Consider the following 14,646-nt stretch of genomic DNA (forward strand, 5'->3'; position numbering starts at 1 on the left):
ACGCATCCCACATGTGATTTCTAATCACTGATTTTGCGTCTTCTATCAGTTTATGCCTGTTGCTTTTTATGGTTTGTAATTACATATCTTTTGGGGTGATTATTTGTTCAAATATATATCCCTTCCATAAGGGCGGGGGTGTGGTCTGTCTTGCTGTTTTAACCCCGTGTCCCTAGTTTAAGGCCAGGCACATAAGTGAAGCTCAGTACATGTTCGTTTGAGGAGGGGAGAAAGCAGATGTAAAAGTGGCTTGTAGGGCTTGAGGGACAGGTGATGAAGGTAGGGTGGCAGAGAGCTGTGGTCGGATGTTTATGGGCTATACTGAATCAAGAAACTGGGTGGATTCGGGGCATTCTAGAGACTGAGGGCTAAGGGTCGTCATGGGCTTGGCAGGGCTTGGCCACACGGCAATCTGTGAAGCCTGAAGAGCGGCTTGGAGTCGGGTAGGCAGCCCCTGCCTCCTGTAAGTAACACAGTAACAGAACATTTCTGATGTGCCGCACACTGAGGTAAAGCATTTTAAGGGTCGAGACTCCTAAGCACGTCTACGCTGAGGAAATGGGAAACATGGAATGTCAGCAGTCTCGTAAAGGTCAGGCAGCTAATAAGTCCCAGAGTCGGGATTCAGATCCAGGTGCATGTCTTCCCCAGTCCTTGCCCTTAAGCCCCAGGATCTGTCACCTTCCTAGAGTGTCTTCCGTGTTCCTTCCTTTCCTAAGCCACGTGACTTTAGATCAGAATATCCGGCATGCAAATCCACGGTAGCTTCCCCTGAACCCTCATCTCCTCTCTCTCCAGTCTAGTTGTACATCTTTACCAGACTGAATCCTTTAAAATCCTTCTTTTATGGTGGTTCCGGGCCTCCTGGGTGATCTTCAGTGCTTCACCAGTCACTGACACATGAATTCCGGCCTTGCATCCCGAGCCCCGCCCGCCCTCCGTCCCCTGCAGGCTTTGTTCTCCTTGGCTCTCGTGGTCCACCCTGTGAAACTCCAGTGCTGCCGACACTTCAGCTCGGAAGCTGGTCTGGAGCAGTTCTCTGTGCTACTCCCCGGGGTCGGATCTTTTACTAGTTGCGTAAAATCCTTCAGGGAAGCCTGGAATCCTCTTCTGCTGCTTGGTGAATGCCCTTGTATGTATTCTTGTAATTTTACTCAGTTCTTCATTTAATTGTACTTTATCTGTTATCTTCTACCCCTAATTTGACTGGAAACTCCTTCAAGCGTGACTGCGTGTTTTGTTTCCCCGTAGCATCTGATTTAGTAGAATAATCATGGTAGATATTCAATAGATGTTTGTTAAATAAGTAAATAATCCATGCTCCTGGTATTCTGTCTCCCTAGGGTTTTGCTTTACATTAATGCGTTGCACTGCACTAAAGGTTATGGGGTTTGAAAAATGAAGAAACTCCATCTTGCATAAAGTTCTGATCGGGGACTTTAACGTATTGGGCAGTGTATAAACTTTAGTGTTCTCCTAGATTAAAGTACAAAAATGTGGCATATTGATTGCCAGTGGGGCAGAGTGCCAGATAAGGCAACAAAAAATATTGGTTATAGTAAAATATATATTTTATATAAATACATAATATATATATAAATGTACGTATTTATGTGGTAAATATTTCTTTTGTTTTTAGTTTGTGATATGCTGCTCAACTTAGTAAATAATGCATATTGTGGAAATAGCTGAATAAGGATATTTAACATTACTTTGAGTGTAATGAATGCCCTTGGGAATAAAACAAACATAATTGTGATTCACTATATAAAATCAAAGAACTGAACTGTGGATGCAGTTTCCCTTAGGCCACTCATTTCTTTTTTTCAGTAGATTTACCTTTCTAATTATATTTCTCTTAGGCTAATTTTAAAATTACTTTGCATTCCCTGAGAGCAGAGTACTTCATGTGTCAAGGGGACACACATTTAATAGTCCTAAAACTATCTGTAAAAGCAAAAAGCTCATTTCCCTCCCAAAGGATCTTTTTTAAGAATCAAAATGCACAACTGTTCTAAAAAAATAGTTTAACGAAGTGCATACAAGAGCTTAACAGGGCATATAAATTATTTTTTACATTTATTTGGGTTTTCTTCTCCCCTTTCCTTTGTGCTCTAAAGCCAAAAGAAAGAAACTCCTTCAAGGAAATATATCTGCTAGGTATTTACACCGTGTTTCAGATTGGACTATTAGCTGAAGTTAATGGTAGAGAATGAGAGTGTAAGTAATAAGAGCAGTATCTAAACCGTATTAATGAAGTAATGAGCACACCCTCATAAACAAACGGCACAAGGCTTGGGTCTTAGAACTGACTTCTGTTTGTTACATGAGCTTGAAAAAGTAATTAAGTCTTCTGTTTCTTCTTCCTTTTTTTCCTTTAACTGAAGAACCAGGATGAGAACATAAGTCTTTTTTAGTGTCTCATCGAGGCATTGTTAAAAAGTATGTATTACACATTAAACACCAAAGGGGAAGAACAGTCAGGATAGTTAAGAACTCAGACTGCAAAAGAATAGTGGAAGTTACTTATCTAATGGGTTTGATCAGCCTTTACTTGAGAAAAAGCTGAAAGTGTTGAACCAGGTTCCCTAAAGAAACAAGATGTATGAAATTTTTTTTTTAAGATTTTATTTATTTAGCAGAGAGAGAGAGAGAGAGAGCACAAGCAGGGGGAGCAGCAGAAGGAGAGGGAGAAGCAGGCTCCCCACTGAGCAAGGAGCCCGACGTGGCGCTTGATCCCAAGACCCCAAGATCATGATGTGAGCCGAAGACACTTAACAGACTGAGCCACCCAGGCGCCACTAAAAATTTATTTTTCACTTACAGACCATAATTGGTTTTTGTGATCTTAGTGTTGTATAGTCAGTTTCATTATTGAGAAAATGATTTCAGCTCCCTTGAAAAAGATTCCAGATAAATTGATGAGTTTGTGACATTTATTTTTATTTTTTATATTATTTTTTAATGGGAATTAAGTACTGTAATGAGGTTTAATATTCACTTTCCTATGGATGAATTTAGTGAGTGATTGAATGAATCATTAGCAAGCTAAGGCTGCTTTCCAGGATATTTTTAAGAATGTGTTTAGAGGGCACCTGGTTGGTTCAGTCGGTTAAGCGTTTGCCTTCAGCTCAGGTCATGATCCCAGGGTCCTGGGATCGAACTCCGCATTGGCCTCCCTGCTCAGTGGGAAGCCTGTTTCTCCCCCTCCCTTTGCTGCTTCCCCTGCTTGTGCTGTCTGGCTCTGTCAAATCAATAAAATCTTTAAAAAATATATGTTTAAGTTCTTAAGAAAAAGAACTCTAGGGTTCCTTGGAGAAATGGCTGATTCCTAGACTGGGGCAGAGAAGTACAAGATAAGCCAGTAACATCTTATGGTGCCAAAAAGCAAGGAAGTCTCCAAAAAAGGATGGGCGCATGTTGAGAGGACACAGGTGCTTAATTGAAGGAGCTCCCAGAGTTAAATATGGAACATTGGAGCAGCCAAGTAAATAATGATAGTAATGGATTACAAGCCATGGAACAAAATAAATACCTGCGAATCATGCTTAATTTAAATAATTGACAAAAATAAACGAAGGAGAAGGAACAGCTCTTGCTTACATAGAATTCTAAATAATAAATATAAAAGTAATGATGGTACTAGGAGATAACTGTTGGGCAAAAGCCAGAGTAGTGATTACTGGAGACCAGATCCACTTGTGCCTGCTAAAGATAGTAGGTGAACGTATGGTGACAAATGGGGTATTTGCACAGCTCAAAGTTATCTCTTCACAAGATACTTAAGATATAAAGGAAAAACACTAACTTTTCAATGGAGAAACCTAGACAGACAGCACATTAAACAAGCGTTCAAAGTTACCGTCATCTGTAATGAGATCAGCAGGTTACCTCCTGATAAAATGTATTGGAAAGGGTACAACATCATTTCTATGGGGATTTTTCCCCACTGTTTAAAAATATATTTTTTATTTTGAAAAAAATTATAGATTCACAGGTAGTTTTACAAAAAACAGAGATTCCATGTATCCTCCACCTGCTTTCCCCTAGTGACAACTACAGTTGCAAAACGGTAGTTTATCATAACCAAAATAGCGATAGGGATGTTGTCAAATTATGGAACATTTCCGTCACCACGAGGATTCCTGGCGCTGCCCTTGTATATATAGGCTTGCTCCTTTTTTTTTTAAGATTTATTTATTTACCCCAGAGAGAGCACATGTGCACGAGAATGTGTGAGCAGGGGGAGGAGGAAAGGGAGAGAGAGAATCCCAAGCAGACTCCCGGCTGATTGGGGAGTCCAGTATGGGGCTCGATCTCACACCCCAAGATCATGACCTGAGCTGAAATCAAGAGTTGAAGGCCCAACCGACTGAACCACCCAGGCACCCCAGCCTTGCTCCTTTTAAAATTGGGCTGCTTGTTTTCTGTTCTAAGAATTCTTTATGTATTCTGGATCATAATGGCATTTCCCTTCCAGTCTGTTAATATAGTGAATTATACTGATTTCTTTTTGTATTAAAAATTGTGGTAAAATACACATACAATTTACCATCATAACTATTTTAAAGTTCAGTGTTATCAGCTACATTCATATTGTTATACGTCCATCACCAGTCTATCTCCAGAAACTCTCTTCATCCTGCAAAACTGAAACTCTATACCCGTTAAGCTGTTCTGTCTCATCTACTGGCCCCTGGCAGTCACTATTCCGTTTTCTTCCTGTATGAACTTGACTAACGTAGCTGGCTCACGTAAGTGATATCACACAGTATTTGTCTTTTTGTGACTGGCTTACTTCACTCAGCATAATGTCTTCAAGGTTCATCCCTGTTGTAGCATGGATTTCCATACTCTTTAAGGCTGGATAATAGTCATTGTATATTCCACATCCTGTTTCTCCACTGTTTGTCGACAGTTGGCTACTGTGAATAATGCTGCTATGAACATGGTTATGCAGCTACTCTCTTTAAGACCTCACTTTCATTTTTGGGGCGGTCTATACCCAGAAATGGAATTGCTGGGTTATATCTGGATTTTTCTTTTACTCCCTCCACTTTCTATTCCGCAAGCCCTGTCTCTCCCTGAATATCTTTTCCTTCTAGAGACTGAAGTTTTGAAAGTTCTCATCTATTTATTTAAATAGCATAGTAGAACCTTAATTAAAAAGACTGTTCAGAGAAGAGGGTACAGTGGTTATGGAATTTCCTGGCTACGTGGCCAGGAGCCACCCGTTGTTTCAGTCCTCGCTATTGCAGTGTGTTCGTTTGTTTGATTCCCTTAGTAAGGACAGGACAGCAGACATAATTGAATTTCTCTGATAATTCAGGATCTTGTGATGCTTCAGGGCTATCATTACAAGCATAGACTCACAGTATAGCATACACAGGGCCGAAGTTATTGGAGAGTGGAGTGAAGTACAAACCCTTCTGGACTCTTTACAAAACTAAATCCTTGATACAAGGTGGTTTTCTCCTGTTAATTTTGTGCTATAAGAAAATCAAACAATATAGTGTCAGAATTGATTGATGTTTGAAAGATGTTTACGAAACTTAGTTTCTCATCTGGCCGTCTTTACTATTTTTTTCTTCTGTGCCTTTCTCTTTACACCTCTGTCCCCATATCGCCCGGTAATGGGCTGTCACCCTAGCTTGGAGTAAGCACCTTCAATAGGTGTTACTTGCGGAAGCAGATGGAGTGTGGAATGCTCTATTCCTCACAGCTTTGTCTCCCAGCTGCGTTTTTCTTTCTTTTACTGCACTTCAAGGAAGAAAAACCGAGCTTTGGAGAAGACAGGACTAGAGAAAGTAGAACAACTGAGATGAAGAGAAAGAGCAAAGAATTTTTGAAGAAGCACAAAGGAGGGTAGGGCCAGGGGGCAGGGCAGGGAAGAAAGGACAGGGTGCTTACAGAAGTCCCAAAGTCAGGCTTCATGGAGTCCCTCCTTCTTTGGACTTAAAGCGCTGAACCCTGTGAGTCTGAGGAGAAATTTCTAGGAACTTCTACAGTGTGACAAGTAGATAACCAAACCAGAGGTCACTTGGGCCAGAGTGAACTTCATCAGCATCCGACAACAGGCATTTTAGTGCCCGTCATCCCCAGCCTCCTGCCCTCAGTAACCACCAGTCCACCAGCCAAGAATAGAGAAGACCAACTTCCATTCCAGACATCCTGTTCATCATTCTGTGAACATAAGGGGAGCAGTCTCCCCAAGTTCTGCGAGTAGTCCCTTCTCTGCCCTTGCCGGACAGCTCTTTCTCTGGTCTTGGGGCTGGAGGATTGGAGGGGAGGCTCAAAGGTCTGCCTTCTTTGTCTCTTCAGCTGATAATGCCTGTGATGCTTGGATTGTGGAGGTCCCGCAATACCAAACTATTAGTCTTATTGATTTGAACTTTTCTTGACAAGTAATAATGCTGTACTGTCTTTACAGATAACAAAGAAATAAAGATACGTGGCATATTTGAAACATAGTTCCCCAGGCAGGTGTGACGGGTTCTTCTCACCTGTATTTTTATCAGACCATATAGGGTTTGCATGATACATGTCCAGGCTTCAAAGCAGACCTAGGAACCCAAAGGCTTAACAGTTTTAAATGTACCTTTCCCGTGTGTTAATCCGGAGTGAAGCTGAATATATTTTTCAAGTAATTTAGTTACAATGAAATTATAACAACTAAGCCTACATTTTTGTACAGTGGTCAAGAAACAGAATTAAAAGATATAGGCAGGCTAATTGATGTTCAAAGATTACTGATGTCATACTATTTGTGGCCTCGTTTGCTGCTCACACTTCTGATCTGAAATTGCTATTCTCCCGTGGCCTAAATAAGTTGTTAAAAAGTCTAAGGTAGTTTTCCTTACAAATGTGATTTCTGTCCCAGAATTTCCAGTCTGACCAAGAAATAAACAGGAGCAGGTGCTGTGCGCGATGAGCGAACTGCTTGCAAAGAGACCCTCATGAGAGTATCAGAAGTCAGGAGTTCTCAGCCAGGGCGGCTCTGAGCCTCGGACTCGGTGCTAAGGGCTGGCGGCGGTTTTGACTGTCACGCCTGCGGAGAAGGTGCTCCTGGCTCCTAATGGGTGGAGGTCAGGGCTGCTGTTGAACACCCTGCAGTGCACAGGACAGCCCCTACAACAAAGAATTATCTGGTCTACAATGGCAATAGTGCTAAGGTTAAAGAGTGCTGTCATAAATAATCAGAAGATACAGTATGGACTGATTGATCATCAGGCGTATTAGGAAAAACCCAAGACGGGGTCTGCAGTTGTGGCTGTTGTCTCTGAGTTTTTCAGGTTTTTGTTTTTGTTTTAACTTCCAGATTTCTATTCTGAAATCATTTTAGATGTACAGATTCATCTGTATCTCTGTTTCCTTAGCACTTGGTACACAGAGGCTTTGCAAAATGTTGAGTGAGGTGAAAGAGAACAAAGAGACACATTAGGAACAGATCTATTCAGGTTTCACTTCCACGGGGAGCTCCGAGCAGAAAGTTTGTAGATAAGCTCCTTGGTATCCTGGAAACACCCAGTAGGTCACCTCCTAACCCACCTGTACCCTTGCTTCTGCTTGGCTTGGGTTGCCTAGTGCCAGTGGAGTTGGTGGCAGGAAGAACGTCTGAGTGGGCCATGGATGAGCTTGGGTCTTGAAAGAGATCATTTCACACCTCGTTACCTTACCCCAGCCGTTGCCGGTGGCTAGGACAACCCTACAGGCCACTACCTATTAAATCTGTGTGTAGATATGTATTCTGATGAAAACCTAGAAACCGAAAATGTGGAAGTCTTCTGTAATCCTGATAATAAATTGGTATATTTTCCTCCAGTTTTTAAATGTACACATTAACATATATATTAATATAGAATTACTAAAGATAGAATGGAATTAGAATTTTATTTTTATTAATTTTTTTAAAAGATTTTATTTATTTATTTGACAGACAGCCAGTGAGAGAGGGAACACAAACAGGGGAGTGGGAGAGGAAGAAGCAGGCTCCCAGCAGAGGAGCCTGATGTGGGGCTCCATCCCAGAATACCAGGATCACGCCCTGAGCCGAAGGCAGACGCTTAACGACTGAGCCACCCAGGCGCCCCGGAATTAGAATTTTATAGTCGTCTATTCTACAGCGTGTTTTTATCATACTGTATCTTGGGCATTCAGTGTTACAGTGTGAGGGGTAAAACTTTTAAAATTGTCTGTAAAGTAAGGATTTTAGTATATACCCATTGGAGAGGTATTAGACATAAATATGAATTAAAATTTTTGTGTGTTGAATTTCTTAGATGAAAATACCATGATGTTATTACGTACCACGCTGTATTTTTCATTGATTATAACAATGTTGATGATTCTATTACTGGTTTCTTTTGCAAAGTTGAAATATTTTTAAAAACAGCTGAGTGCTCAGAAAGAAACCATTATGGCTACGTTAATGCAGTTTGTGTCCTGCTCTTAGACTTCAGCCACCTTTTTGGTGTTCCCCACAGGCAAGTACGTGTATCAGCCTATGACCCCCGTGGAGCAGCTTCCGAGCACTGAGATTCCTGCGAAGCCTCGGGAACCCACAAACACCATTCAGATCTCAGTGTCACTCACTGAACACTTTCTGAAATTTGCATCTGTCTTCCAGCCGCCCCTCCCCCCGGATTCACCGAGGTACTGTATGATCTCAGACCTCTTTATCGACAACTATCAGGTTAAATGCATTAACGGGAAGATGTGTTACGTGCAGAGGCAGCCAGCGCCGCATTCCCACAAGATGAGCCCCGAGGAGGTCTCTGCACACGATGCCTTAATTTCGAGAGAGAGCAATACACCAAAAATAGATCACTGCTCTTCTCCCTCAAGTTCTGAGGACTCCGGGATCAATGCGATCGGGGCTCACTATGTGGAATCGTGTGATGAGGACACAGAAGAAGGAGCAGAACTGAGTTCCGAGGAAGATTACAGTCCGGAGAGCAGCTGGGAGCCAGATGAGTGCACCCTTCTCTCCCCGTCACAGTCTGATCTGGAGGTGATTGAGACAATAGAAACCACCGTGTGAGAGTGCAGGCAGGAAGCCACGGCCGCGGATCCGTGCTGAGCTTTTGTACTCTGGCCGATGGACCCTTTTTCCACTGCAGTTGGTATTTTCTACCCTCTCTACCAACCGTAGCAGTTCGCTGGCCTGCTGATTAGCATCACTCTTACGTTAGTCTTACAACTAAGACAGTCTTTTTCTTATAAATGGTTTTCTTTTGTATCTTGACTTATTTTCTATGTAGCATCTGGTGTCATGGATTGTGACCCAGCCTTAATCTCACTGGGAACTTGAAAGCAATGAGGTGCAGAGTACCAGGCATCAGGTTGAAGAGCTGCCCGGGGTGAAGGAGGCAGTGGAGGGGCGGGTTCCACACACAACACACACACACACACACACACACACACACACTTTGGGTGTGCCACACGCGCCCCTACCCTGCTCGTCTCAAATGGGGGTCAGCTCATGAGAGGGGAGCAGGGTGTGCCCTGGTAGAGGCCACGCTGTCCCTTTCCCTTCTTCCCACCACCTGCGTGGGCCTGGGCCAGTGTGGCCTCGGCCTGCTCCTGCAGGTTCCCGGAGACCCCCGCTCAACCCCTGGTTCTGGCCGGTGTCCGCATACCGTGCATGACCCGGGCTGGAGCCAGACCTTCCCTGAAGAGGAGCGGACACCTTCAGTTCCCTGTTCAGTCCGGCTTTAGCTGGGGGCCTGTGCTCTGCGGGGTGCAGCGCGCACATGCGGACTGAAGAGGACCTGCCTCCTGACAGGGAGGGGTCCGCAGCCCGATAGACTGGGCCAGTGCATGCAGGTCATGGTACCCAGAAGCTCGGGAACCCAGGGGAGGGGAAGAGGTTCTAGGCTGGCAGCTGGGGAACGTGTTGCAGTGTTCGAGCTGGCCTCTTGGGTGGGTTCCTCCACGTTTCCCTGTTTTTCTTAATTGTTCTTCAAGTCCGGGGAAAACTTTTAGGAAGTTATATAGGGATTATATTTAGGAGGCGGGCACATCTGATGTCTTAAGAAAAAAAATCAATAATAGTTTTAGTTAGCATGGAAATGCTAAAGACAGCAGTCCTTTAGGGATTAGGAATGAATCTAATAGGTTTGATTAATTCTGCTTCATTTGGGTGTATGAAGCATTAGAATGGTTTAGGTGAGCAATGGATTAGAATTCAGTATGATGCATGGATTTTTTTATGCAAATGCAAAAGCAGTTGAAATAGTTTGCTGCTAAGTCAGGAGAAAATATTTTGTGTGATATTCACTTTACTACAGTACTAGTCATAGTCTGTTGTACCTGTTCTCTTCTCTCTCACAAAATAGTGAATAATTCTTTCTTATTTAGCTCTCTTCAGAATTCTCCTAATTTCCATTTATACAAGGTGTTTTTGCGTGAGTTGCTTACCTGCCATTTCTCCAGATCTGCTTTCTGTGAGGCATCGTTAAGAATCCAGGAAGTTTAAAATATGGCCCTAATGAAACCAGAGCTAACAGAGGTATCCTAACCACGAGCGCGCTCTCGGGGCATTATCTCGTGCTCTGCCCGCATTTGGGCACATCTCTTCTGTGTCACGTGAGTTTGTATTTTAAGTAATAAGAAGAGGCCCACAGTTGTGTTCTTCCCCGAAGCCTCCATTTGGCATCCTTCACAAATCACTCTAGGCAGGGTCTGCTATCTTAGTTGTATGTGTAGTTCACAGGATCGGCTAGAACATTTTCGTTAGGCTTAGGTGCCCGGAACATCCCTAGGGATTAGAAAGCAGAGTACGCGTATTCCTTTGAAAACAGTGTTAGAACTTCCTATGCTTGATGAGAATGCAGCGTAAAGTTCCCACTTACTGAAATGTGAGGACTCAACAAGTCGAACCAGGAAGGTGGTGAGAGGAGCTGCGGGAACAGCGGGTACAGGAAAGGGCAGGTGGAGGCCAGGGTGCAGAGAGCGGCTTCCCCAGCCCCGATGGCTTAGGGACAGACCTCACAGAGCCTGCCCTCGGTTCTCGGAGCCTCCGTGGTGGAGGGCATGGAGGCCGAGTCCTGGAAGCCGAGCGGTGCAGCCAACCACTGTACGCTCAGGCTGGACACCAGGGTCCTGTGTGCACCTGCCCGTGGGAGCTCACTGAAGCCCTGGGTGGGTGTATGGAGGGTCATCTTTCTCTACACCTTTCCTATCAGTTCTCAAATCTGGGCCCACATTCTCATTCATTAAACTGATTGGAGTCAACCAGCAGGTCTCCAAAGCCATGGAAATATGTGGTCATGAGGCCATGTTTCTGAAGCTGGCTGTGTCAGGGTTGGGGCCTTCATTGGTAATATCTATGACTTTTGCCTAGGTTCCTGTTTTTTAAACTCCTGAACTGCCATTCAAATTACCCATGATTTTAATGGAATTTTTGGAGTTATTAGTGGTTGATAATCACTTTAAATATTTGCACAATCTCTTTATAATTAAAAACTCACTAAGCTTCACTTGCTACTGTTTTATAGAATTGGAGATACTCCATTGGATTCTAAATATCAGATGCTCCTGGATCTCAAAATAGCCTTTTCTAAACAAGCACAAGCAAGAATTTCTTTGTCCTAGCACTATTAATAATTCTCTGGAAATCATATATGATTGAACCAGAATTGTTTCTTTATGCTTGCATTCCAAAAACAACTGATAAGGATATAAAAATGTGTATTTACAACTTAAATTCTAGGCCTGTTATATATTATATAAAAGAATTTCTCTGTAAACCTGATATTATATTGCTCATTTGTATAAGCATATTTATAGGCACTTTAGAAAATGTTTAGACTGCATTGTGTATTATAGACATCAAACACAGTCGTGTTAAATAGACTTTTGGTTAATACTTATCCATTGACAGGTATGAAAACTTTATAACGTGAACCTGGTAGTTTGCTCACTTGGAGCAAAGAGTTGGGCTGTGTGGATGGAGAAACTGCTTTGGGGTCCTTGATGGAAACCGGGCACCATGCTCACTTCCTGCAAGTTGGTGTGAAAGCTGTCCGGTGGAAGATGCAAAGTAAGTGCTGGGGGGATGTAGCTTTCTTACTGAACCAACATTTATCTTAGAATCGTCACGGTTCAAATATGCTCATAACTTTTCGGAGAAATGACAAACCGATTAAAACGCCTTTGTGGTTTTAACTCTTTGGCACATTAACAAATAAGGCTTTCCCGTCAAATCTAGGTATTTTTTTACCTTGTAATTTTTAAGATTTGAAGTAAGAATTTGAGAAAACCCTGGAGAAAAATCAGTTGCTTTCCTGGAAAAGGAAAATGTGTAGTTGAAGGTAATACAAAACCAAACCAAATGAAACCCCCCAAGCCAAACAGCACCGCGAAGTGGTCGTCCTGAAGTACCTTTGGGATTTGGTCTAGGATTTGATCCTGTCTTAGGGCTGGTGGTTTAATTTTTTAACCTCCACTTCCTGGCCTCTTTGAGACCGTTCTTTTGGGACTAATCGTAACAAACTCCTTTTATACAAATTTCTCTATATGGGTAACAGGACACCACCTTTAGAAAACTGTCAAAATACCCAGACATGTTTGGCGGTGTAAGTACTATAGGCAAGGAAAAAAGCACAAGTTAAACTAATATTTATACGTCAGCTCTTGATTTTTCCATCTTGTTTGCAAAGTTGTATTGACATGTTTTGGCTTTTCACATGAGGGAAACATTTTAACAGTTTTCCTTCCTACTCCTCTCCCCACGGGAGGTGGGAGCCAGAATTGAGGAGACCGGTTGCATTCTAGGCTTTTCGATGAGCAGTATGGGATTGTGTCTCTTCCACCGAGGAGGAGAGGGAAAGGAAGTGGGAGTTGTACTCGCTGTTTCAGTGCTGTGATTCCAGGGATGTCCGTATTTCTCACCTCCGAACGTAAGTGTAAGGGCACTTCTCAAAATTAATTTTAGAATTCTTTACCTTTTAAAAATGTTACGTCTCCACTCCCTTTCATTACTCTGGGAAATGGAGAGTTGACTGTACTGCGTGCGAAAGGGCCGTGTTTCTGTTAGTGCTTTGAGCTCTTCTGTTGAGACGGAAGCAGTGCCCTCTTCCTGGTGTGGACAGGTCTGAAAGCACATCATCACCTGGGCTTTAACAGTGAGCTTCTGTAGCATTGTGTCCACATACACTTTTAAGGCTGTTCATTCCTTGCAATATTCACTTACGGTGCCAGTTTTTGCACCTATTTTAAAGTTTTAAGCACAATGTTGACCCCTCTGTAATTTCCTAAACTTATATTGTTTTCCTACAGACTGCTCAACTTTCCTTTATGTATAATACTTTAGGAAAATACTTCCTTGTAAAATAAATGTAACTTTTTTTTCTTTTGTACCAGCACAAATCTGATATTTTGGAGTTTGGAATATTCTCTCCCGCAGCTTTCTCCTTTGGAGAGGTTCTGTCTGGTTACATAACGCATTGTGAACTAAACAAAACCAAACCAGAAACCCGTGTTTGTGAAATGTGTAACTTGTATATTGAGTGCTTCCTTTGTGCCAGAGAACACGCAGTTGACCTCATTCTCACACTTGGACTGTACAAAACCCAGGAAGCGCAGTGGAGAGTTTTTACTTGTAACGGTAACATGCTCATGGCCAACTGCTCCCAACTCCCCGAACACTTTGTAACAAGAACTTTTGTGTTGGCTACATCAGGTTTATACCAATAAAACTTACACCCCCCCCCCAGTCGTTATTTCACACAAAGCCACAGCTTTGTAGTTGGTTTACACATCCCACAGGCCGTGCGAGACAGTTCCAACCGTAGGTCCTCGGGGTGCAGTCACTTCGTCACCAAGGCTCAGGGTCCAGACCTTGGCGTAGCAAATTCAGAGGCTCAATTTGCTAAGTCACGCTTGGAGCAGCTTCTGGGGTTGGATTTCATGGAATAACCTCGCTAGGGACTGCGAAATAAATCCCCGTATCAGTAACAATCATGCCGTCGTTACTCTTATTCGTCCTCACAGCCCGCTTTCTACAAGTGAGCCTCACAGCAGCGCTCTGAGGGAGGTCTCAGCACTGCGTGTCACAAACCAGGGAAAGTGCTCGAGGAGCGACTCTCTTTGCCCGTCGTGGCACAGCTCGGAGGTAGTAGGAGTCGATGCAACCCAGTTACTTTGGCTCTAGGGCTCACGTTCTTGGCCCTTTGCCTGGGCGGCCCCCTCCGGTGGCACCTCTTCCCACCCTCAGGGCACCGGGAGGCCGAGTCAGGACGCTGCCAGTGAAGCTGGGAGCAGAGGGGGCGCCATGCCTGTGTCCACCCCAGCGCACCCCTGCCCGCAGGCGGGTGCCTCGCGCCTCCGCCGGGGGGGGGGGGGCTGCTTTGCGGACCGTGTTGGCGCAACGCCAGCAGACTTCCTTCCTGGCTCCCCCTCCCGTGCTCCACACAGACCACTTCCCAGCACACACACACCGTCTTGCTGCAGGTATTTCCGTGCTACCGTGAGGCTGTGGCTTCTTCCATGTTTAATCACCTCTAGACTAGCATTGCAGGCTAGCTTTTCTGTCTTCACAAAAGATGACTTGTCTTAAAATGACTTTTGCCGACAGCTCATCTCATCTACTGCGTGTGCATTTTACTCACTTAACTCTACATAATTGTACTGCCAACTTCTAGA

The 14,646-nt window shown here is 43.6% G+C and overlaps 1 protein-coding gene across 1 annotated transcript in view; it reads left to right on the forward strand.

Annotated features, from left to right (window-relative positions):
- CUNH3orf70 (chromosome unknown C3orf70 homolog) overlaps positions 1 to 13,965 on the forward strand; it is a 77,960-nt gene extending 63,995 nt beyond the window's left edge. The window contains exon 2 of the mRNA XM_008705367.2: positions 8,484 to 13,965. Coding sequence (XP_008703589.2) covers positions 8,484 to 9,040 — 557 coding nt within the window. The 3' untranslated portion in view covers positions 9,041 to 13,965. The remainder of the gene's footprint in view (positions 1 to 8,483) is intronic.
- The last annotated feature ends 681 nt before the right edge of the window (positions 13,966 to 14,646 follow it).

This window comes from Ursus maritimus, unplaced genomic scaffold (genome assembly GCF_017311325.1).
Source record: "Ursus maritimus isolate PB19 unplaced genomic scaffold, ASM1731132v1 scaffold_4, whole genome shotgun sequence".
NCBI classification, from domain to species: domain Eukaryota; kingdom Metazoa; phylum Chordata; class Mammalia; order Carnivora; family Ursidae; genus Ursus; species Ursus maritimus.